At 42.2% G+C, this 26,548-nt stretch overlaps 1 protein-coding gene across 1 annotated transcript; it reads right to left on the bottom strand.

Annotated features, from left to right (window-relative positions):
• Positions 1–9,041: 9,041 nt before the first annotated feature.
• NUDT7 (nudix hydrolase 7) lies at positions 9,042–14,403 on the bottom strand. Its single transcript, XM_083452643.1, has 4 exons — positions 14,170–14,403; positions 11,236–11,389; positions 10,526–10,684; positions 9,042–9,822 (listed from the first exon to the last, which is right to left on the bottom strand). The coding sequence occupies exons 1-4, from the start codon at positions 14,229–14,231 to the stop codon at positions 9,454–9,456; spliced, it is 744 nt and encodes a 247-aa protein (XP_083308769.1). The 5' UTR covers positions 14,232–14,403; the 3' UTR covers positions 9,042–9,453.
• Positions 14,404–26,548: the final 12,145 nt, after the last annotated feature.

Raw genomic sequence — 26,548 nt, 5'->3', positions numbered from 1 at the left:
TTATATCTCTCTTATATCTAGTCAGACAAATGGTTTATCTAGCTCCGTTCTGCCTACAGTTCTGGCAGCAGCTGTCCAAGATGTCAGGTAGGAGATACTCCCAGCCCTACATGATGGGGTCTGAAGCTTCTGCAGGCAGAAGGTCCTAGGTTGAATCCTCAGCATCTCCAGTTAGGGATATGAGAGACCCCTGTCCAAAACCCTGGAAAGCTGCTGCCAAACAATGTTGACAATGCTGAGCTTTATGGACCAATAATCTGATGCAGTATGAGTCAAGTTCTTAGGTTGCTAAAATGTCTTGTAAGAAGACCCACAACAAATTTGAAAAGGAATGATTGAAGAGTCTTGTGCCAAGACCAACAAATTTATGGAGGCATACTTTTTTGTCGCGAGAACGCGGGTGGCGCTGTGGGTAAAACCTCAGCGCCTAGGACTTGCCGATTGCATGGTCGGTGGTTCGAATCCCCACAGCGGGGTGAGCTCCCGTCGTCCGGTCCCAGCTCCTGCCCACCTAGCAGTTCGAAAGCACCCTTAAGTGCAAGTAGATAAATAGGTACCGCTTTATAGCGGGAAGGTAAATGGCGTTTCCGTGTGCTGCTCTGGTGCTGGTTTGCCGGAGCAGCGTCATCACGCTGGCCACGTGACCTGGAAGTGTCTGCGGACAGCGCTGGCTCCTGGCCTCTAGAGTGAGATGAGCGCACAACCCTAGAGTCTGTCAAGACTGGCCCATACGGGCAGGGGTACCTTTACCTTTTAACTTTTTTGTCGACTCAAGCCTGGTTTGTCAGAAATGCCTCTTAAGTGCACGTTACACCTAAAATTGTTGTGTGTATATAAAAAAATTTAGTGTGCAATTGTACCAAATAAATATTTGCTAGAATCACACCAATATGGGCTACAGGATGTTCAGGAGGTTTGTCCAGTGAACAACCACAGAAACCCCGGTTTTGCTGCCATGTGATGAAATCTAATGTGTGAAACAGCCCTTACCCCTTCATTTTGGACCTGCAGGTTTAGTTCAGGAGAGTGTGCTCAGAATATGTTGATGTCAGTAACCCAAACCAGAGTTTCAGTACCGATCAGTTGTAGTTCCATGGTGTGTATATACCCTTCTTGGCCTATGTTGCAGATGTGTGCTGCACCTTCAAAAGGTATCCTACTGACCTTGAGACATATGGTGAACATTATTGAAAAAGTCCTGTCCTGTGAAAGGTAAAGGAGTCCCTATAAGCAGAATGATTCTATACAATTTCCCTTATCCTTCTGAGAACTAGAAAAATAACTTGTCAGTTGAATTATAACATTTCAAGGCACCTTCCTCTGCCTCAAGCTACTGTACCTAAATAAAGCTGCAGTGACACTACAATTCCGCACAAGCACATCTGTCGAATGAAACACATTACTGACCCATCAGTCTGTTCAGAGCTTGCTATATTGTGGTCTAAGATGAAGTGTCAACTTGCATGGATGAAATGGCACAGCATGTCCTGCCTGAAGCTTACTATCACAACACAGCAAGACATTTTAAAAGGGGGTTGTTTGTTTATTTATTTAATGACCATCCTGGAAAACCAGAATTGCAAGTCCCTATCCAGCATGCACAAGATGGGTGGGGTGGGGTAGGGAACAGTAATGTCAGAAATATGAAAGTGGAAGGAGATACATCTGGTTCACACATGCATGGCCATTACTACATTTCTACATACACTTGACTACTGTATGTTTGATGTGGTGTTATCTGAATGTGCCAACTGATGGCAGTTATAGGTGCTGCATTTGAGGCGTTGTGAATTGTTAAGAGACTTTTAGCTGTGGTGTGTTACATGGACATAGACAGGATTTATGTTGGGGGGGGGCTTCATGTTGGGGGGGGGCAGAACCTCAGTTAGTTAAGTATTTTTATTGATTTACTTGATTTAGAAGGGGCAGTTGCCTCCCTGCCCTTGGCTACACCCATGATGTTTTATTTTTTACAACATTCAATCTGCAGATACTCACCAGACATGGGAAATAAATTCTGTTTGGTTTACATTTTAATGCGTATCTACCTACTTTGCAGGACTCGGGTGGCGCTGTGGGTAAAACCCCAGCGCCTAGGACTTGCCGATCGCATGGTCGGCGGTTCGAATCCCCGCGGCAGGGTGCGCTCCCGTCGGCCTGCCAACCTAGCAGTTTGAAAGCACCCCCGGGTGCAAGTAGATAAATAGGGACCGCTTACCAGTGGGAAGGTAAACAGTGTTCCATGTGCTGCGCTGGCTCGCCAGATGCAGCTTGTCACGCTGGTCACGTGACCCGGAAGTGTCTGCGGACAGCGCTGGCTCCCGGCCTATAGAGTGAGATGAGCGCACAACCCTACAGTCTGGCAAGACTGGCCCGTACGGGCAGGGGTACCTAAACCTACTTTGCAAAACATGCAGACTGAAGCAAGACTATCTTTCAAAACTTGCACTTCTCAGAATTTGAAAATGCAGTTTTACAATCAAAAAATGTGTACAAAAATGCATATTGCTTTGAATTTGGAGAGTTAGCTTGCATGATGCCTGAGTACCTTCATATTCATGGGATCCTGGATCCAGTGAGGGTTAAAATCTAATGGGGGGGTTCCATTGTTGAACTGGTCAGGCAAGTTTATTTGAGAGATAATGACTGTAGTTCCCACCTAAGTACCATCATTAGTATAACAAATTAAGTTGCTCTGTGCCAGAGGGTAAATGGGTGGGCCTTCATCAGTTTACCTGGCTGTTATAACAGAAGGACAATAGCTAACAGTGTGAGAGAGCTGAGTTAGAAGCAAGGGGAAGCCAGAGAGCATGAGACATGATTGACTTCTATTTTGATTCCAAGGCTGTGACTATGGGATAAGCAAGACTTTTTGAGATGTTAATACTATGAGCCCCACCATCATAGGCTCAGGTTTTAAGTTAACCACCACAGTCTCAGCTGTCCCTCATTTGAAGGAAACTCGATCCCAGGTAAACCCCTGGAATCTCTCATCACTCTGAGATTGGGATGGCGTGTAACAATATATTAGGTGAAACTGTGCGCACAAATGTATACCTCAATGAGAATACCATACAAAAATGCCTCTCTCTCGAGGAAGGGCTGCACTTTCCCCATATCTGCTCTAGAGGATTGGAAGAACCCCCAGAAAAGTGTGCAAGGAAGGGGAAATTGTTCTGTTGGGCAAGCCGAAATGCTTCTACAGGTGGATTGATCTCCTTAGAACTAGGTTGAGTACAGTCCAATATAAAAACTGTGTTGAAATATACACATTTTTTAAAAAAACGATTTGAAGAACTGGTAAGCTAATGTTGAACATATGTGTGAACAAAGCCCTGGTTACTTAAGTCTCTTTGACATTAAAGCGATTAAGCCTATCACTAAACAGATCTACTGCTAGGTCACACATTACAATTGAAAAACACCTTAAAACACAGATGCAAAACCACTGGATGCACACACCCGGTTTGCTGATGCTGCTGGACAGTAGTGTGGTGGATTAGGTGAAGTGGTTACCATGACAACTTCATTAATGAAATAAACAACTGTGTGCACTACTAAACCATAGTCCTCCACACGATCTCTGCACCTGAGCCCAAGGAAGTCAGAGGAGATATGCATGGAAAATAAAAGAGCACCACTTCCTTTGGATAGCGGTGAAACGTATGAGCCTGCTGCTTTCAAATGATGCAGTGATACACTTCCGTTGGCGGAAATAATTAAGTTATGCTGATATCACTACACCCCATGTCTGCTGCTGCTAATACTTTTTTTAAAACTGCACGCAGCCAAGGTTATCTTCATCTCTCTCTCTCTCTCTCTCTCTCTCTCTCTCTCTCTCTCCTTACCCACTCACTCACCATCCAAATCTCTCTATATGGAGAAAGATACTTAGACTTATTGACATGTTAGCTTAATATGTGCAGGGAGTTTTGTCAACATGAGTATGAAACAATAACAGGATGTGCATCTTTTCTGCAGCAAAGTGTAGAGATACCTCGGTGGTGGTGAACAGGCTTCCTGAACTGTTTCCATCCCAGCTACTCACTATAAGAATTGTAACTGGGCTAACCCCTGTCTCCATCTTTTTCCTCTGAGTGTAAACCTGAGGAAAGTGATTGTCTCACTACCGATCTTCCTAAGTCATTGTGGGAGCTTTTTCAAAAGAAGAATGGAGTGAAAAAATGCTGGGAAAATGGCATGAGGGAAAGAAGGATTTATTTGTTCATTATGATATTTGTAACTCACCTTTCAACTAAAGAAAAAAAGTATCCAAGTCAGATAAACCATACTATAATCATATACCTTTTTAGGAATGTAGGAAGCTGCCTTCTCGTGAGTCAGACCATTGGTTCAGTATTACTGTACCTGCACTGATGATATAGTTTGATATAGTGAATGGAAGGAGTCCTTGATCTAGTGGAGTCCTTGATCTAGACCAGGGGTGGATAACCTGTGGTCCTCCAGATGTGGCTGGATGTCATGAACTGGAAGGACGATGGGGAGCAGGAAAAGGAGGAAGAGGATCCAGGCAAGGGGTGTAGCTGGGACGCTCTAGAGTAAGCAGGGCATGGGGAAGGAAGTATTCATGGGATGACAGAGGATGGTGAAGGGATGGAGGTCAATGCATTGCAACCAGAGCAGCAGAACCCATCACCAGATTCAGAGGGGCCTCTGTCCCCATGAATACAACAGACTCTGAGGCGCAGGGAGCAGTGGGAGGGGTGCTCTAGGAGGCTGAGGCAGGCAAGGGCCCATAGCCCAGCTCCCTAGCAGGCAAGGTGGGGCTTGCTAGCTCTGGGAGGAGGGGTGAGATTCCTCAGTTGGAGTAGTCTTGAAACAGGTGAAGGTCAAATGCCTCATGAAGCCCAGATGCTGCAATCAGCAGGCATGGTATAAAAGGGAAGCAGAGTAGAGGTGCTGTCTGCTCAGTTGCCCATGTTGATGGACATTGGCTTGGATGCTCCTGGACCTCTATGGAACTGTGCTTCAGGTCTGACTCCAGACTGTATCCTGACTACTGGACTTCAGGCTTGGATACTTGGATTGATCCTGGACTGTATTTCCAGACTTTTTGGACTTTGCTTGTAAAGCTTGACACCAGACTTTGGACTTACATACTGATTTGATGCCAGGTAGGCCAGGGGTTCTATAAATTCCATTATCTTTGACAATTGGACACACCGGCTGGAACCAATGGTTGTTGGGCTACAGCAGCTTGAATGTCAGACCTACTTCAAAGGATTGCTGTGAGAATAAAATAGAGAGGGGGAGAACCATGTGTGATGACATGAGCTCCCTGGAGAAAAGGAGGGATGCAAATGTAAGAAGCAATAAATAAAACATCTAGAGGGTAATGGGTTAAACAAGGGCAGTTTTATATGGGAGCAAGAAGTCCCTAAGAGCTTTAGATGTTAAAACTCGCACAATAACATTCAGCCAGCAGCTGAAAGAGTTGAAATTAATAACAAGCAAGTAAAACATCAGATAAATGTCAGTGCATGCTACTGTTCAGATCAGATCAAAATCACTATTCATTATATGCTCTGGCAAATAAAAATATCTTAAATAAAAATGGTCGTGGTCTTTGGCCAGAGTCTGCACACCAATTACTCCAGAATAGTCCAAAACTGGAGAGTACAGCTGGCAAAATGCAATCTATGCTAGCTTTTCTAGGCAAATGATACCGATCTCGTAATGTACAGGGTGAGTCTTTTAAAAGAGGCTCCGTGGAAAATGTGTACTCTGTATCCACAGGGCCTCTTTTAAAGGACTCACCCTGTATTATATCCAACACAAAAGTTTTTGCTTGCAGTATCCAGGGGGCTTTTCCTGCTTTCCAGCTAACAGTTCACAACCACTATATTTTTGTAGTATTTTGTAAAAGTTGCTGTTTCTGAATTTAATTGAAGTTGGGAACTTCCTGCCTTTTGTGAAAGGTACAGATATCAAAGCAATATAACATCATAACAAAGCATTTCCCTTGGTTAAACATGAAAAGGTTAGTTGCAAACAATGTTACCATGTGGGGAGGGCACAAATATTCCAAGAATGAGAGCAATAAATGCTCTCTCTGTGTGTGGCCCTCTATAAATGTAAAACTATGCAGATATCTGGTATATTATACCCATAGGTATTGGAGGCATGCAACCCCATCTTCAAAACACAATGGTGCAACAACTTCCTCACACAGCTGGTATTCCATGGTTATACTATGGAATCTGCTCACACAAGATGTAAGATATGTAGGCCACAAACTAGGAGAGATTTAAAAGAGGATTAGACAGACTGATGGAGGATGAGGCAGTATTCCTCTGAAAACAAGTTGCCTGGAACCATAGGTGAGAAGAGTGCTGTTACCCTTAGACCTTGCCATAGGCATCTGTGAGACTAGGATGTTGGACTAGATGGGCCTTCTTATGTTTCTACAAAACTAAGTAGCATCACTTTTCATAAAGAAGGAATTAAAACACACACACAAAATGATTCAAACTCCCTGCCCCCATTATACCCAGAGGGTCCTTCTGTTCAGGCTATTTTTTTTGAGCAAGCAGTGATTGCTATCACAACCTTTCTAGTGCAATTATCCTTCCACTTTTCTAACCATAAAAACCATCAGTACAGAACTGGAAGGTGTGGGATAACAACCAGGAGCGGGCAATGTTGCATAACTTCTACAAGGAAAGGGTGAAGACTCAATAAATAGGTGATGTCATATAACCTCTGCAATTTTTATGTGAACACTTCCAGCATGGAAATTCATTGAGGCTGGTCTGAAAACTCCCGAGGGTGTGATTAACAAGCAGTCGTACACATGGCATGTACGTACTGCTATATACCTTTCAATATCCAAAAGAGGAATATAATAGCTCTTCTCCTCGAATATCATAGAACTGTGTACAAATAGTCTCTTATCTACCTGTATTTAACAGCAGTACAATTGTACTGGCAACATGGTCTCCATTTTGTATCTGCCACAATGTCTCAGACTTAGCATCATTCTGCAACACTGTGGAAGAAGAATAATGAGCATCAAATGTTTTTTTAAAATAATTATAATGGTGGAGAACATTTGGATACAATTCTGCAAAAGGGCCTTCCTGTTCTAGGAGTTTTTGAGAAAAATCTCAAAACTTTTATCAGAAAAGCGTCTTCTGAGGAACTTCAGCTAAGACATAGTCTAGATTCAAGTAGGTGCCCGTGTTGGTCTGACACAGTCAAAATATATAAAAACTGGACTATTTTTATATATATTAAGACATAGTCTGTTTATTTGTCTCATTATAGTGACTTTCCTTCAAACCTTACCTTTTCCGTGGAGATTTTGATGCAACCCTTTAGTCCAGGGATTGGAGACCTGTGACCCATGGAGACGTTGTTGGGCTACTATTCCCATCACCTCTGAACATTGGTTATGCTGGCTGTGGTTGATGTGAGTTGGAGCTCAAAATCATCTTGCTGTCCATAGGCTCCCCAACCCTGCTTTAATTCTCACAAAACTATAATGAAAACTACATCTATGTAACCGCATTTGCTGACCTTCAAACTTTTGTTATTGCTTCCTCTCTTTCTGATGTTTTCTTCCTCATTGTCCAACTGTAGAGCTAAATTAACATGACATTTGGAGATCAATTTCCCACTTTAAAAAACCCCCATAAACCAGAGGGTTAGATTGATGCTGGATGAGGGCAATTTTAACTTCATTTCCCTTGCACTGCTTTCCAGCCATATATTGCTCCCCTGAAGCTATTTTTCCACAATGAAAAACTTATAAGGTATGCATATACGGTAGGTGAGGGATGTGGGTGGCGCTGTGGGTTAAACCACTGGGCTGCTTGGGCTTGCCAATCGAAAGGCTGGCGGTTCAAATCCCCACGACGGGAGCCCCCATTGTTTGGTCCCAACTCCTGCCAACCTAGCAGTTAGAAAGCACACAATGCAAGTAGATAAATAGGTACCACTCCGGCGGGAAGGTAAATTGCATTTCCATGCACTGTTCAGGTTTCACCAGAAGCGGCTTAGTCATGCTGGCCATATGACCCGGAAAACAATCTGCGGAAGTGGACAAACGCCGGCTCCCTTGGCCTGTAAAGCGAGATGAGCACCACAACCCCAGAGTCGTTTGCGACTGAACTTAATAGTCAGGGGTCCCTTTACCTTTACGCATATAGGTACCTATGTGTTCCCTCATGGGAGGATATTTAGATTGGGAAAGTGGCATGTGGGGTTGGTTAGGGAAGGTAAGTAACTCCTGTCACCCAGTGACTTGGCCCTGATCTGATCCAGCTCAGAATAGCACTTGCCTTTTTTGCTGCATGTCTGTGGTTTACTAAGACCACTAAATACTTTCCACATGTTCTACTGGCAAGCCAGGTGTCACCCATCTTAAATTTGTGCAGTTGGTTATTACGTTTGTCCCTACTGAAAATCATTTTGTTAATTTGGGCCCTGTTCTCCAGTTAAGGTCACCTTGAAACCCAATTCTGTCTTCTGTAGCATTGGCTACCGTTCCCAGTTTGGTGTCATCTGCAAACATGATGAGCATCCTGTCAACACCTTCAACTATGTCATGTATAAAGTTGTTGTACAAGTGGGCCCAGTATAAAACCCTGTGGTACCTCACTTGTCACATTTTTCCAGGATGATGATGAACTGTTAGTGAGTACTCTTTGGGTGTGGTCAGTCAACTAGCTACAAATTCACCTTATCTTGTACACATTTTACCAGCTGCTCTGCAAAAATATCATGGGGGACTTAGTCATACGCTATACTTATAAGAGACATGTGGGTGAACAGAATCTATCAAATTCTTAAGTGTGAATAATCCAGCCAGATCCCTAAAGAATTCACTCCCTCACTGACTCACCAATAATTGTTTTATTCTTTATTTCAAGTAACATAAATTTGAGTCAATAATAAGCAACAAAACATAGGTGTTTATAAGTACAATTATTGTTTATGTTAAATGTCTAACTGCCCCACCCAGAGGCCTCAAGCAAAACTGCAAGTCCAGCTATACCTGGTGATGCACCAGCCAGAGAAATGGATGAGGATTTAATTTTTGCTCCTTTTGATACAGAGTAGACCAATGGAGTATGTGACACAACTTTCTTGTTTAGACCCAGATGCTGAAAAATTGAGGTAATTTCAATATTTGTATGTTCTAAAGTATGACTGTATTTTTTATTGATTTTCTTGATTTATCTTTTCATAAACTCTTTGAGGTGGGTTTTTTATTTTTACAATCAAGCAGTGTATAAATTTTATGAAATAAATACTGATCAGTGCATTTTATTTCATATAATCCTAAATTATTTTTACTCAATACTGGACCCATAAAATGGCATACTTCAATATAATTTACAGATATAATTTAAGGGAATATATTTGAAGCAACTTGTGTGCCGAACTTATAAGCAGGATAAGTTTTGACAGGAGAAACAATTCCATACATCAAAGTTTGCTTTGCACCATATTGATTAACTCTATGAAATAGTTCTCAACTGAAGAATTCCAGTTATCAAGATCATACGGAACTTCAAATGTTGGTTTTTCTCTAAAAATTGCAAGAGCAAGGAATACTGCAAAGTGTGCTGTGAGTCCCCATATTCGAAATGAAGTATTGCGTTCCGAGTCATCATATTCAAAAGAATGCAATAAATAAGCGATGCTGCCCATTTTTTTGGGAATGCCTGTGTACTTTAAAGGCCTAATAAAATACTCCAATGGTACTGAAAACACATCACTGACTTCTTCTGGATTAAGATGGGCTTGGAATGTATCCTTTATGAAGGCGACAACTGGAGTTACTAAAGAACGAGTCTGAAAAGGAAAAAAAAAGGTTTGGCTCTTTAAAGCAACTAAAAGTCAGGGCAAAACACTACAAATATCAGTGGAAAACAGAAGGAAGGCAGAGGTTACCAGTTTGCCTCCAGATACTGCACCAAAACTCCCATCAGACCTAAAAAATGTTTTAGTTCTTAAATAGCCACTGGCCATGCTTGCTGAGGCAACATGTAGAGATCAAGTGGTTTTAGAGTGCTGTGGTCAGTTTGGCCACACTGGGTGACACGTTGCAGGGGGGCTCTACAACAATGCTGCAGAACGGAGTATGGGAGGGGGACACACTGAATTTTAGCATTGCAAAGGGCACCACTGAAATTTGAGAGCCCAAATTCCACCACTGTGTGGGGCACACCATATTGGCTACCTGTGCAGATTCAGAGACTCTCTCCTAAACCCTAACCAGAGAGGTCAGTTAACAGAACTGATCTGCCCAGAGTGGCAGGGGCAACCCAGTCAGATGGTCAGAGTACAGATAATAACATTCTTATTACTGTTACTATAATCCAACCCCAAGTTGGATGGAGGCAGCAAAAGAATAAGTGCTCATAGGAGAAACCTAAAGAGTAATGTAAGTTAAGTGCAGGAAGGAAGGAGCAGGAGAAAGAACTGGACCCAGGATCAGAGATAAATAGGTACCCATGCTTGCAAGTACCTTATACTTTATCTAAATGCACCTTACTTTATCTATTACAGGTAGAAGCCTACAGATGACCTCAGCCTGTTCAGGATGGAGCCCCACTTCTTCCTTGGCTTCGCGGAGAGCTGTTGCTATTTCATCTCTGTCTGTTGGGTCACTTCTACCTCCTGGAAAACACACTTCTCCTGGGGATCTTCTCAGCTAGGATTTGGAAGAACAGCCTTGTTAAGTAATTATTTTAAGCGACAAACATATGATCCTAGAAGACAGTTCTTAGCATATCAGGATTCCCCATTTTTTATTAAACAACTTGTACGTTACAAGTCATACGTTACAGTCTTCTATATGGTTCTCAATCTCTCTGCATAAAAACCTATGTTGGCAATAGTTTACAGCTGATATTTTGCATGCATACTAGATTAATGAATTTATTCAACTGTTACACTATACATTGTTATGCACGGAAGATTAAATTCTGCAAGGAAGGAGAGATATAAAATTGCAGAAACGGAAGGGGAAATTTTTCAAACCTTATGATTTCCAATTTTTGAAATATTTGTACCTCCACAAAGTGTATAGAATCACGCATGGAATAAGAAAAAAAAGATGGGCACTGGTCTGATCCAGCTATTCTTACATACAATTGAGAGATTTGACTACATACTACTCGCATTCTCTCTTCTCACACATTGACACCAGGAAATATATTTCGCAGCACGTTGTGGAAGTTTATTTCTTCCAGATTTTCATACCTTCATTGATCTGACAGTGAAAAGAACCCACAGCTTTCCATCTTTAACCATCAGCGGAATAAGAACAGAGGCTTTTGGAAGTGTTATATGGGAAAATCTGTCTCCAACATCAAACTTCTTTAAGTTCTGTATAGCTTTATCTTTCACACTTATTCTAGAACAAGCAAAAAGAGCAAGCATTTCACAAAAACCTGAATTTTCACACCAGGATTATTATTATTAATTTGCATAAGAGGAATATTAAACAAATCTGTTCATATTTTTGCAGATTCAACAAGATAAATATTCTACTAATCAAAATCTCTAAAGGCCCACAATAAGTTTGTATTCACCTAGAGGCAAACACAACTGGAAAATTGTCTGCAACGTATATATATTGGCAGTATAATAACACTTTGTTTAGTAATGTAGCAAGCTTTGAACAAAAAGCATAATAAAGCACAACAATGGGATGGTTATGAGCATGGCCTGTTTTATTCTAAAAGAACTATTTCTTACAGTCCATGGCAAATCTATAACTGCACAAAATAAGAGTTTAATACTGAAACATTTTTGCGGCTTCACTATTGTGCAAATACATTAAAAAACTCTACACACCATTTAATACATGTTAATGAATATCAAATGACTGTTGCTGCTTGTTCCATACAGACACAGAGATTGAAAATTAATTTGCCTGTTTTGGCATTACCATGACATTTCCTTTTTCATGAGTCATCCCCCGGATCAATCACAGATCATGAACTGTAAAAATCAGAGATAAGCTGCTTTCTGGCACTATGATGGAAAAAAACATGAATCCACATGGATCCTTATAATTTTTTTGCAAGCAATCCCTCAAAACCACCACCATATCATGTGTCATGTTGGTATCCACAGATATATTTAGTGACTTGGTGGTGGTTTTATTATGATTCTGTGCAAATCCATGAAGCCTTGGATCAATGTTTTTGACTAATGGTAGGCATGCAAAGGATCAGTCATTTCAATTATGCTGCCTGCCAAGCTTTAATATGAAAGTGGGTGGGGGTTTTTTGGTGGTGGGAAGCCTCCATGTAAAATTATGCAGTCCTATGCAACTAGGATTCATTTTAGTAATACTAGAGCCAGGAAAGAATATGTGTGTGCTTTCTTTCTGTCCAGAGGTGGTACATTTTACAGAGAAGGATGTGACCAGAGGAGATTGTGCCCGGGACACTCCACAAAATTCCAAATGCATTCATGGGCCAAAATAAAGTGGCCAACATCAGTTCTTCTTTTCCTTCTTGCAATTATTGGTGCCCTTGACAGAGGCATTTGCCCACAAGGAGTTCTGGGCCAGGCAGGATCCAACATTATCTTGTAGATACCTGTCCCATATTCACTGGTGTATCATTTGTGCTGGCCTACAACAGATTTTGGGATGCCCCTCCCCGTTGCTTATTTCATATGATCTTTATTATGTCATCAGGCATTTATGAGCGTTTCACAAGTGCAATAATTTTGTTTGAATAACATTATTATTGTACTCAAAGTAGGGAGTCCCCCAGTCATGGAGAAATAAGACTCGGGGAATTCTAATGTTTATTTTGGGTTTGGAGGGACACATCACATTTCCTTTTTAAAAAGTGTTTCAAACTCTGAGCAAATAAGAAATCAGGAACTAGTAACCAAATCCAGCTCTGCATGAGATGGTTTGAATAACCCTTTTATTCTGCTGTTTATTGATCATTATTTCACTTTACATTTAAGTTTTTAATATTTTATTGTTTTGTAAACTGCTTGGAAATATTTACGGTTAGTATATAAATTTACAGAAGAAAAGGCCAACCGGGTAACAGGATTTTAAACATTATGCAAGTCCCAGAGGTCAAAGGAATGTAAGGTTGTAGCTACACTGCCAAATCTTAAAGCATGTTTATGCAAACGTAAGTCTCAGTAGGTCATCCTACCTGGTAAACATGCATAGGAATGATGCAACCTGGTAGTGGCAGGCCCTATGGAATGCAGTGAAGCTTCTGAGTTTGCATTCCTTGAATTGTGCTGTAAGAGTTTTATCTTTATTAATTATATTTTATCATCACTGTATGCCACCCTGGGCCACATTTGGGTGTTGACGGTGTGTGATTGAAATTTTAGAAATAAACCAAATTTTAAAGGGAGCAGAAACCTGAAGAGTTATATAACCATTCCAGGTGCACTAAGAATAAAGCTTGTCTTAGGGTTGCACAAGGCTGAAAAATCCTCAAGGTGGCTCCTCTCAACAGTTTCAGTTCTTTAGGCTGCACTCATATACAGTATCCAGTTACTTGGACGAAAGTCCACTGAACTCAATATGACTTTCTTCAGAGTGCCTTGCATAGGACTGCATTGCTAGTCTTCAACCTCTGCACAGGAAGTAACGTTAAAAATAAGTAAATAAATATTGTTTTAATATTAACAGTACTGTAAACTGCTTTGAAAGGTTGCTTATGCCTTAAAAGTCGTTATGTAAATATTTGCCCAGACAAATGTCATAATTCTGTCTTGTTACCTTGTGAGGAAAACGTATCAACACCTTAAGTAAATAATAAATAAGTTCCTTGTGGAGGAAGCACACGTGAATACTTTTAAAAAGTAAATAAAGTTTCAATGTGCATGCCACAGGAAAAGCTATGTATGATATAATTAAGGACCTAATCATTCAACATCCTAAAGATTGTTAGTTTTATTCCTTCGCTGACCTTCTTGTATCACTGTGCTTACTTTCAATGAAAGTAAATAATTATTTATGAAGCACCCAAAAATAAAATAAAAGTGTTGGGCATATATAGTACCAAAAGAAAACCCACAGGCATCAACATTAGGCTTTCTTAAAGCAATAATCCAGACTGCCCTAATCCTGCCCTTCTTTTTTCACAAAGCAGCACGTCAGTCACCCGTCTTGGTGGGAGGGGGACACGTTGTTCACGTTACCTTCCTCGTTTGTCGTCATCAGCAGCCATTTTGCAAAGCCCGAGTTCAAAGTCATCTGTCATTGCCAGCAGCTGTGAGCTCCCTCTCGCCTGCTCGCTCCTTCAGAAAGAATGACTCCATTGGCTCTTCGTCGCTGATTGGCAGCTCCGCGCCCCTGTTACGCAAGACAGGGACGGTGCAGCAACGACGCCATGTTGCTATTGCTGCCTTTGGTGAAAAGTGACGTCAGAGGCAGGGAGGGCGTGCATTGGAAAGTGGGGGAGGAGAAAATGTGAGGAAGCCGGCTTGCTATTGGCTCTTGTGGATACGGAGATTATTGGATGGTTGTGTTGGCGTTGAGTTTATCATCCGCGGCAACTTTTTCTCTTACCAGTGAAGGGGTCGGGGGCAGAAGGCAGGTTTGTTTTCTGCTTTTGCAAATTTTGAGAGAGAGGCTCCTGGGTGGGAAGGAAGGAGAAATTGTTAGCTTAAAATCAAAAGGAGAACACTGTTCTGTAGAAAGCCTTGCGCGGGGAGGTTTTTATTTTTTGCAATCTGTGTCTGGAGTAACTGAAAATATTGACGTTAGCATAGGGGGCTCCCAAACCAGTTCTCCCAAGTTTCACTGCGGCGGTCTAGGGCATATCTTTAAAAATACAATTAAAAATCATATCACATCTAGGACCAGAAACTGTTACAGTGGCAGCAATATTGGAGCTTTGTTTTAAAAAAGGAAGGCAAAAAAGACACTTGAAAAAATGATAGTGGCTTACAACTATTAATGACCCAGAAAGAGAAATAAAATACAAATAGGGAACTATGGGGCACAATCCAGCCATAATGAAGAAATATTAAAACTGCAATATTAAGCACACTTGCCTGGGCATAGTGGTTCCTCTTAAACACACATGAAGATTTCATTACATTACCAAAATAATCTTATTGGTAGTGAATCAAAGATGCATACCCTCCAACATTTCTCCGACGAAAATAGGGACATCCTATTCCATAATAACAACTTTACTATCTGGGTGGCTTCCCACATATATAAAAACATTTTTAAAAATAATTATTTTTTAAAACTTCCCTATAATGGGCTAAGGGACGTGGGTGGCGCTGTGGGTTAAACCACAGAACCTAGGACTTGCCGATCAGAAGGTCGCGGTTTGAATCCCCGCGACGGGGTGAGCTCCCGTTGCTCAGTCCCTGCTCCTGCCAACCTAGCAGTTCGAAAGCATGTCAAAGTGCATGTAGATAAATAGGTACCGCTCCGGCGGGAAGGTAAACGGCGTTTCCGTGCGCTGCTCTGGTTCGCCAGAAGCGGCTTAGTCATACTGGCCACATGACCCGGAAGCTGTCCGCCGGCTCCCTCAGCCAATAAAGCGAGATGAGCGCCGCAACCCTAGAGTCAGTCACGACTGGACCTAATGGTCAGGGGTCCCTTTACCTTTTTATAATGGGCTACCTTAAGAAGACTCTGGGGCTGGATAACTCCATACCCTCCAACAGTTCTCTGGGGACGTCTTAAGGAAAAGCAGGACATTCTGGGATCAAATCAAAAACTGGGATGGCTTCTGTAAATCTGGGACTGTCCTTGGAATATAGGGACACTTGGAGGGTCTGAAGATGTGGTCTTCTCTGCTGATGCTGCCCAAATTGCCTTCCAAGGCCTGCCTGCCTGTGAGATGTACCTTGAGCTGCAGAATCCCACAGAGCAGTGCCGCTGTGAGCACCCTGCAGGGTTGTGTGGCAGCTGTGGCATTTTGCAACAAGATCTTACTGGAAGCCACTGGTAAGCAAGGCTTTGAGGCTCATGGCAGCAAGGCCTGGTGCTGCTCACCGCAAGGAGGCCCAGACCCTCAAGTTTTGGGGGGACAGGAGGCTGAAGACACCTCAGGGAGTTAGTGCCTATGATGGTACTGATGGGTCATTCCAAGGCATTGTGGGGCATTTTTAATTCTGGCCTTGGCACTGATCACTGTTTCCACCTCCATCAAAACATGTAGAAAGAGGTCAATAAAGGGCTCTTTGCACATCTCCTCCCCTGCTCTCCCAACCTAGAGCCAACCCTTTGATAATGTAGTGATGACAATACATGAAACTAAACATGATTGCTATATGAAATAAGAGGCCATTCTGAAAAGCCTAGGTACACGTATTTCCTTCTGTGAATCCTTCATTATTCTTGCTTTCCCCATTTCTTTTCTCCCCTATTTTCTATCAACGGCAAAATGTAGGTTGTAATCGTGGGGGGTTGGAACACCTGCCTTTTCTTGTGATTATGCTGCTTGTAGCACACTAATAATGGTGTGCTATAATAATTATAACAAGAATAGAAAGTTCATTGGTCTGTAATCATGCTACAATGGCTCATGAAGCAGGCCTCAATTGCCAGTAACAATTAAAACGGTGATATTTGCAACACAAGTGATAATGTATAGGAAGGCTATGGGAAACCATGCTGTGATCGTTTTTGTACTGATAGGGTTCTCCAATTAGCTGCAAATTTATTTTATAACCCTGTTGATTTCACAAAACAAGCTGGCTTTTGTGTAACATGTACAGTACAAAATGGATTTAATTAACCTATAACACCAAAACCTGTTCCACAAATAGCTTGTTCAACAATGTGGCACTCTAGTTTGCATTGCTACAGAATTTCAGCTGGTCAGCTGAATTAAATGCCATTCTTTACCTCTGCAATTACTTAATGCTTCCTCTGAAGTGTACAGTTAATGCAACAGAGTTTCAAAGAGAATAATTTGTTGTGCTAGATGGTAGGCATTTGGGACATACATACATACATAAATATAAATTTTTATTTTAAGGAAAATAAAATGCATCTTCATTGTGTATTTGTTTGTTTTTGGAAATTGTTATGTCGTCTGTATTTATAAGGTCCTGTTTCTATTCCTGTATCTTCTCCTGGTCCATTATCCCAGCTAATGAAATAATCAGACTTTATATCTCTTTTGGCTCTGTCATTCAGAATGCAGAAGTGCTTCAGGAAGAGGAAAAACACCATTTTATAATACATTTTTACCAGTAGTAATCTGTGCCTACATTAAAGGTAAAGGTAAAGGTACCCCTGCCCGTACGGGCCAGTCGTGTCCGACTCTGGGGTTGCGTGCCCATCTCGCTTAAGAGGCTGGGGGCCAGCGCTGTCCAAGGACACTTCCGGGTCACGTGGCCAGCGTGACGAAGCTGCTCTGGAGAGCCAGCGCAGCACACGGAAACGCCGTTTACCTTCCCACTATAGAGCGGTACCTATTTATCTACTTGCACTTAAGGGTGCTTTCGAACTGCTAGGTGGGCAGGAGCTGGGACCGAATGACGGGAACTCACCCCGCCGCGGGGATTCGAACCGCCGACCATGTGATCGGCAAGTCCTAGGCGCTGAGGTTTTACCCACAGCGCCACCCGCGTCCCTGGTGCCTACATTATGTGATGTTAAATTATTATGTGCCCAAGTCTTCTTGAGGTTTCTTTTGTTGTGTCTGCTGGGCCATAGCTGCCTCTTCAGCTTCTGACAGCTCCTCCCAGTCTTCTTCCTTTGACCACTCATTGTCATCCCACCAGCTCCCCCTGGCTTTGAGCCTTCTTCCCCAGCTTGTTCCTCCGACCATTCCTTTGAGTCCAACCAGCCCATGACAACAGAAATGGTGGGAGACTGAGTACAGGTTCCCCATCCCCAGTGTTTTGCTAATAATCAACTTCAGCACCACATGTTCTCTTTCAAGAACCAGTGTTGTGCAGTGGTTAGAGCAATGGTAGCCAATGTCGTGCCCTCCAGTCAGTGGCGTAGCGTGGGTTGTCAGCACCCGGGGCAAGGCAAGTAATTTGCGCCCCCCCCCGCTGCACTGTCCCTCCCCCAGATAGTCCCTCGCTCTCTCTCCGCACCGCACCGCACGCCTAGCACCCTCCCCTCCACAGTGGGTGGCAACCCGGCGGCTCGGATCGGATTCGCACAGCCAGCACTGCAGTGAGAGAGAGTGAGTGAGCCAGGTAGGGGCAGAGAGCTGCGAGTGCGAGCGCCCCCCCCGATGTTGCGCCCGGTGCGACCGGCCCCCCCTGCACCCCCCACGCTACGCCACTGCCTCCAGTTCCCATCAGTCCCAGTGAACATGGCCAATAGTTAGCAAAGAGAGTTAGTTGTAGTCCACAAGATCTGGAGAGTAATACATTGGCCACTCCTGGGTTAGAGTGTTTTAGTAGGACTGGGAAGACTGTTCATAACTCTATTTAACCATTAAACTTACTTGGTGATCCCGAGTTGGTCAGTATCTCACAGTCAGACCTACCTTGTATGGTTGCTGTGAGCATAAAACAAGGAGGAAAGAACCATTCATGCTCCCTTGAGCTCCCTTAGAGGAAACTGGAATATAAACATAATAAAGAAACAAACAGTATTTAATTAATTCACTTCCACGCACGCACACACACACACACACACAGTGCCTCCTGAATGCTTAGAGAAAGAAAAACACCTTGCACTAAAATGAGTGTAGACCAATTCACTGAAGTTGTCAGTAGCTATTATGATGGTGGTTATTTGTGCATGTTAAATGCACATATAATTATAAATACAGTAAGGCTGCAATCCTATGCACATTTACATGGGAGGATATGTCACTGAACACTGGGGCTTACTTCTGAGTAGGCCTACCTATCATTTTGCATGTAAGCAAGTAGATCATGAGATGCTGCTTCCTGGCTTATTCTCTTGGGGCTGAAGCCCCAGTCAGCATAGCCAGTGGTAATGAATGATGGGAGCTGTAGTCCAATGGTATCTGGAGGGCACCAGGTTAGAGAAGGCTAAACTGGAAGCTTTAGGTGTTGTTTTGTAGCTTTCTGATCTCATAATATAATTTAAACTCTGCCTCCAATACCATGCTTTCCAAAGCCGTGGTTAAGTTATATTTTACATCACCGCCAATAGTCAAGACTGCATGAAAAGTGGCTGATTAACGAACCTTTCATCTTTTTGGATGTTAAATTCAATTTGCTGAACTGAAAATTATTTTTCTTTTGTAATGGTCTCCCACTTGTGCAGTAGCATAGCTGGCTTAGCAACGGGGACCATTAAAATAAAAGCTTGGCAGCCCCTGATCATTTATCATAAAGGAATTCCAAGGCAGCTTAATTTGTTAATCTGTCTGTTCTTGGAAAATGCCTCTGCCAACCGGGAAATGGTGCTGTCTGTCTAAATGCTTGGAAATAAGTCAGATGGTGAGTGCTATGTAAACAAATGGGTGTGCTGATAGGGAAACCTGCTACATGGGGAGCCAGATTAGGGCCAGACTGGGATGGAATGCCATTAAAAAAAAAATCATTTTCTTTAATAGGTTAGGAATACAGTCTCCCAATCTGGATTATCATGCTGATGTGGTGCATTGGGGACATTAACCCTTTCCTCCCCTATAATGCGGTCCCAGTGCAGTGCCTACTTTTACCTTGGGAGGAAAGCTTCCATTTGTGAGAATGAGAGCTATTATTCCAATGCAAATAGCTCCTGTACAGGCTGATCTGAACGGGAACTTTTTATAGGAAAGAGCTAAAGCAGAAGGGGGGAACCTATGGCCCTTTGGCTGCTGCTGGACTCCAACTCCTTTCATCCCTTTTCATTGGCGATGCCGACAGAGGCTGGTGGGAGTTGGAGTCCAACAACCTCGGGAAGGCCCATCCCTGGGTTAAAGCATCCCCACTCCTTATCAGATTCGTGATCAAAATAATCTTAGTGCCTGATGATGAAAGCCATTTGTGCAACAGCTAACTGGTCACATAGCTGGTTTGGTCCTTAATTCTTGGCTTAAAACCCCCCACTTGCTTTAGCCTTGGTGCATATGTGTTGCCATTCCCTATCCTGGCTTGTTTCAATCACATGTTTTTGTTTTTACTTAATCTTTTGTACCACGAGTGGACACTTTGTCACACAGTTTCTTGGGCAAAATGCCAGTATGTAACCCAATGAGTCTGAAATGTTTTCAGGTTTGCATCAAGGATGGGAACTATTTTTTTCAGATTGTGGGCCTCTAGGTGTGGGCAAGGTAGAGATATAAACATGTGATGCACGGAACCAGATGCAAAAGTGAATGGGTCAGTGTTAAAAGTGGGCAGAGCAATGGGTGTAACCTTTGGGCTGTAGGCTACAATCCATCCAGGCAAGTAAGAGGCATTATCAGAGTTCAAGGACACATTCTCATCAGGCAAAACCACTCATGGAACATTGGAGAAGGGCCTATGAGAAGAGTGCCAAAAAGGCCACATTTGGCCCCTGTGCCTGAGTGGTTCCACCCATCGTCTTTTTATATATTGCATCTACACCTCCTCTAAGGAGCGTATGGTTCAGTCCTCTTCCACCACATCGCACCAACCCTGTGCGGTAGGATAGGCTTACAGACTGTGCCTGGCTCAAAGTCACCCAGTGTATGTCATGGCTGAGTGGGATTTCGAACACTGTTCTCCCAGGTCCTAGTCCAGCACATAGCTGTCAACTTTTCCCCTTTCTTGCGAGGAATCCTATTCGGAATAAGGGAATTTCCCTTAAAAAAAGGGAAATGTTGACAGCTATGGTCCAGCACTCTAACCACTACAGTGTAAAAAAATAGATGGAAAAATAGCGCTTAACCTCCCCTTCCTGAACTTATTTGCCAGTTATCTTGAAATTTCAAAATTCATGGTTTTGGGAGCAAATATGCAAAAGATCAAGTCTCCATAGCAACATGCTGCAACTCTGTCTAGCCCCCCAAGAAAGATTTTGGAGGATAGTTAATGATAAATAGTACAGAAACCCATTATAACAGAACAACCTACTTAAATCGCCGGCACAGGGAGCAATTAAAACATTTTAAATCACAAGCTGGCAACTCTAAGAGTTACTTCGTTAATTCAGAACAATCAGACCCAGCAGCTGCTGCCGATACCACAGCAGAGTTTTAATTTTTTCCCTTAACACTGAATGAAATATGCATACAATATACAAAAGATTTTTTTTAAAAAAAAGGCCGGGTACAATTTTAAGGTCTTTTACACAGTTGTCCCCTGATGACCATAGAATCATGGAAGGGACTCAAGGGTCATCTAGTCCAACCCCACGCAGGAATCTGATATAAACTTATTAATTTTAAGGAAACTCATAATCAGGAATCAAAATACAATCCATCACTTGTTTGAAAGCGACCTAGAGAAACCTCCCCATCTGTTGTTTTTAAAATTTATTAAATGTATATCCAACCAGAAGCCATAAGCACACTCCAACCTGTGCTGACTGAGAGGCTTGTCTTTGTAGCTGCAATCTACCTTGCTCTGTTTTAAGCCTATGACCTGCCTCCCCCACCCCTGTCAGCACTTCCGCCAGTGTGGTGTAGTGGTTAAGAGCGGTAGTCTCGTAATCTGGGGAACCGGGTTCGCATCTCCGCTCCTCCACATGCAGCTGCTGGGTGACCTTGGGCCAGTCACACTTCTTTGAAGTCTCTCAGCCCCACTCACCTCACAGAGTGTTTGTTGTGGGGGAGGAAGGGAAAGGAGAATGTTAGCCGCTTTGAGACTCCTGAAGGGGGAGTGAAAGACGGGATATCAAATCCAAACTCTTCTTCTTCATCATCTTTGCAACAGGCATTGCCTCCATCTCTGTGGTTTATTGACACCATAATGCCATGTTATTCAATTAGATTATCCATAAAGAAAATTGGCATCATTGCAGCTGTAACCAATCAGCACAGCTGAGTACAGAAAGAGAGGGAGATGTAAATAGGAAGTGCATTAATCAAATTGTTAAGCAGTAGGATTTTGAGCAAATATATGCCATGTGTATGTACATGGAAATCTTATGTGCGCAATCACTGTAGTTCTTTTGTGCATCCTATTTTATGTCCTTTTCAAGAGCAAGCTGTAAAAAAATAAAATAAAATTATGAACTGTATGCAGGCATGAATTAACCATTAACCATGAGGGACTGCAAGTTATGGAGTATGATCCCAACCATTTTGAAATGGAGAATTAAAAAAAGAGTAGTGTTCAGCTTCTCTAGGGGACTGGATTCAGGGCAACTTGGTTAGAGAAACAGAGGGAAAAATGTCTTGAGTGTAGTTGTCTGTTTTCGTAGGTGTTAAAATAAATCATATGTTCAGATCATAGACTTTTGCAAAAGCAGGTTTTAACTAAATCAGCACCTCTCTTGTTTCGTAATAAAATGAGAGCCCCACTTTCTTCCCGTAACAAGCATTCTAAAATATAGGGGGAATGTAAACTAGTAACTAAATGGCTGTGATACAATATTAATACTACATAGTTCCACTAGAGGGGAGCCTTCATCCTAGTAGATCACTTACCAAAGGAATCTGTAGCACTATTTTCGTAGCTTTCCCCCCACTTAGGTGGGAGGCATGGGAGGCTAGAAACTTACTTTTTAAATTTAAATAAGCCAACTTTCTTTGAATGTTCATTTGAACATTGAATGTTCATTTCTGCCTGGAGAACCAGCTCCTCCAGTTGTCTGGTATAATTGCAAAACACATAATCCTTACTAAATAATAAGCCATACTCAATAACAACAACGAAGTCAATATATATTGCACCTGATTGAAAATGGGACATGCTACCAGCCAGCATGTATTCCTTTACTTGTTACAAAGAAGCCGCTTAGCTAAACTGTGGGCCACATTTGCAAAGGAAAAATGTACTGGTTGTTTTGGGTATGTGTAAGCCAAAGGCACATAGGGAAGTGTTGTACCAGTTTGCATAGCTTTCCAAACATTGCTGATCAATTCACTGACCATGTTATAACATATTCGTTATCAGTCTTTTTCAATCACCTCTGTAGAAAACAGTTAATGATATTTTAGTATTGGATTTACCCGTTTGGTAAATTTTGACTTGGGATTTATTTGCTGTTGCTGCATTTCTTTCTTATTAAAGTTTTGATTGTTTTACTGTGCTAAATAACCTTTCATTTTATATTAGAGGCCATCTAGCTGTGAATCCTGTGTTCTGTCTGGTTCATTTCCCCTGGCCTGGGACGATGGGAACCTCACCAACTACATCTGCAAAGGCCACCTGACATTCTGACAAGGAGTCCTTCAGCCAAGAGAGTGGGCACTTATCTGGTCTTTAATTCTCTGTGAACCATGTAGAAATCTATTTTGACATTACGTGGTGTATAAACTTAATTGTGGTCATCATCAAATATTGAACCCTATGAGCTGCTAGGTGAGATACATGTTATGAATAAACAAAGACCAATTTCATAGTAATTGTGGTGAATTGATTATGAACCAATATATCATTATTCTTTTGTTATATTCAGTATTATGTTAAGGTATATAATTTTATTATTTTTTTGCAGTGAACAGTTAGAAATTAAAGTAAAAATGAAATTGAAAAGGCAAACGAGAGGATCCTTGTAGCCTTTGGAGAGGAACACTCTATATGATAGTCAATAGGTAAGCCAAGCTATGCTTTGTTCAATCAGTAAATAAACCAAGTTACCACAATGTAACCCATTTGTGAACTATAGGCTCCAAATACAGTACTGAACATTCCACCCAGGCAAGAGAGCCTCACATAGAGGCCGGTTACATCTTTACACTCTTGGAGCAATGGGTGGTCCAGGAAGTGGGCCCACTTTGCCATTGGACAGCTGAACTCATCATCACTGCAGCAATGTTTAATAAGACTTATTTATTGAACAATGGTTTTATCTCAGTATGTGATCACAGCTGTTTTATTTTAGCAATACAGCAGCACAGGCAATTAAAACCATATTGCTTCTTGGCTATTTATTTTCATGAAGTCGTTCTCCATCCATTGTCATGAAAGAATTCTTTGTGAATTGCAAAGGGGGCGGGGAGGACGAGTAGGAGGGCAGATCACTTATAATGTAGATGTCTATTTCTCTTTCAAATTGCCTGCAGAGGGCTAATATTCAGCTGTGAGACATATAAATAATCATGTCAAGGAAAACCTCAAAGAACCTGATTATATTTCAAACAGTTCCAACTCTGTTGCCCTCAATGCCCTCTTCTGAACAGCCATATAGCCATGGAAAGTGAAATGAATGCTACCATACGCTAGGTTTGGAACCTTTAATTAGTAGATTAATCGACAAAAGCTTTAGTTGACTTACCAGCAGGAGGCACTTTTAATTGGGGAGATCAGTTTTAATTGGCGGAGCTGTGTGTTTATGACATGCTTAATTTTTTGAAGGTTTTTTTTTTGCCATGCTTTAGTTATTGAGGTTATTATTCCTGGTTCCAGAAGGCATTTCCTTTGACGGACTTCCTCTAGTGGAAAGTGGAAATCCATATCTCGGTGGAAGCGTGAAATATAGGCTGATAGACCTTTTAAATATCCCCGTTTTAAGTTTCTTCCAAATTCCCACAGTACCCTTAGCATGGAAGGAGACCACATTTGGTAAGTTAAAAATGGTTTACTTACAAACATTTCAAAAGTCACATTCATGTGCTTTTCCACATAGCAGTTAGAAAACACAGGCAATGAAACTTAGGTTCCAAAGTGGTAAATGTTTCTAAATTATTTGCATAGAAACACAAAGATGGCTTGCTTAAGCCATGTGGTCTAAGCTTGGAACATCCAGCTTAGACCTCCTTACTGGTAGGGTTTACATGGTGTAATGGAAAGATCAAAGGCTGGGTAACCCTTCCTTCCAAGGTGAGTGAGTGACCTAGCTAAGGCTGGCATGACAGCTTACTCCATTGTATTAACCCCTTCATGCATTAATTAGAGTTAAGCATGTTGGTTATATGAGGCTGATTATCTCACAGAAGGTTGCTCAGTTAGTGGAAAGGAACCTTTAGATAATTTCTCTCCCCCCCCTAAATGTTTTTCACAGAAGCCCTTTGAGACATTCATAACCCATGGATAATAAGTACGCCCATGTGGAGGAAAGGCAGGCTGTCCCCTGGTCTTCATTCATTAATGGGGGGGGGGGGGAGGGAGGGATCTAGAGAGCCATTATGTGTTGCAGAGCTATCTTAACTACAGGAAATAAGTTACATCCATTCCAAACTCCATTTAGGAGCCTCTGGGAGGCACTCTTGCCAGTTGATCTGGCAGGTGAGAGTGTGGGCCTGAGTTTTGAGGTTTAAGGCCTAGGTAACATGATCAGGCTGAACAGGATTTCAAATAGGTGTAAGTCTTGCCCCATCCCACCCCTTGAGTGTCCCTTCTTGGAGGATTTACAACAGTGTGTCTCCAGTTTAGCCAGGGTAAGGGACTTACACTAGTGTAGTCTTGGTTGAATGCCATCTTAGTCAGGAAAGCCCAAGAATTGCCAAATCCAAACTCTTTCCTCCTGGCAGATCTTCGGTTTGGATTGTGCTGTTAGTGAGGTTTCTGTCAGTGTGGAGTGCATAGCTGTCAACTTACAGATTTGAAAATAAGGGACCAGCAGCCAAAATAAGGGACCTGCAGCCTCACCTGTTCCAGGCACTCCAGTCTTCCTGTCCTCCTGCAGTCTGGTCAAACTCATGCTGGTAGCTTCGAGAACACTGCCCAACCAACTTTGTAACCAGAGGTTCAACTGAATAGAATCTGAATCACATGCACCACAAGGCCTATGCAGCCTCAACTTAAGATGGCTCCCTGGCCTGGCTTTGCACTGCAAAGTTTGCAGCAGCATGTGCAACAAAATGGCATCCAGCATTCAAAAAACCCCTCAGCTTGCATTAACTAGCCACACACAAGGCATGCAAGCTCCACCCCCCAGTCATTCTTAGACTTCTTATTGGGTGAGCAACACAGCCAAGCAACACAGTTGGAGTCTCCCTCCTCCCTGGCCGGCCGGCAGGGAGGAAGGGAGAGGAGCTGCTTCCTTTGAAATTTAAGGGACATCCTTTAAGGGACATTTAAGGGACATCCATCAATAAGGGACAGCGGCAGGACATGGTGCTGGAATAAGGGACTGTCCCTTCAAATAAGGGACACCTGACAGCTATGGTGGAGTGAGTTTTCTTCATGATGTCCCTCTTCAGACATCCTAAGGAACTCAAGTAGGCTGGATGTGGAGTGGGCCAACATGCATATTCAATATCAATGGATTTTGGACACTTGAGGCTTCTTTTTACAAAAATAAATTTGGAATACTGTACACACATACACATTCATTTACATAACGGTAGTTATACCAGATTTATGTACAACATAAATGCATTTCTTTTGTATTGAAATGAATGGGATAAAATAACATAATGACAACAAAATTTGCCTAATTTATGTAATTGATTATGTAAATTATGTTAGTTATGTAGCTTTCATGCAGTGAACAGTGAGACAAATAACAGCTTTTGGCAGAAGACAAATTGCAGTGGAATGGAAATAAAGCTACGTGTTGCGAAAGCAGGGCATAACAGAAAACAATGCCTTCATATATCCTTAATGACAT

The sequence above is a fragment of the Podarcis tiliguerta genome (genome assembly GCF_965153285.1).
Source record: "Podarcis tiliguerta genome assembly, chromosome: 8".
Classification (NCBI taxonomy): domain Eukaryota; kingdom Metazoa; phylum Chordata; class Lepidosauria; order Squamata; family Lacertidae; genus Podarcis; species Podarcis tiliguerta.
Note: the sequence above shows the minus strand (reverse complement) of the source record. Positions and strands in the feature narration are given on the sequence as shown.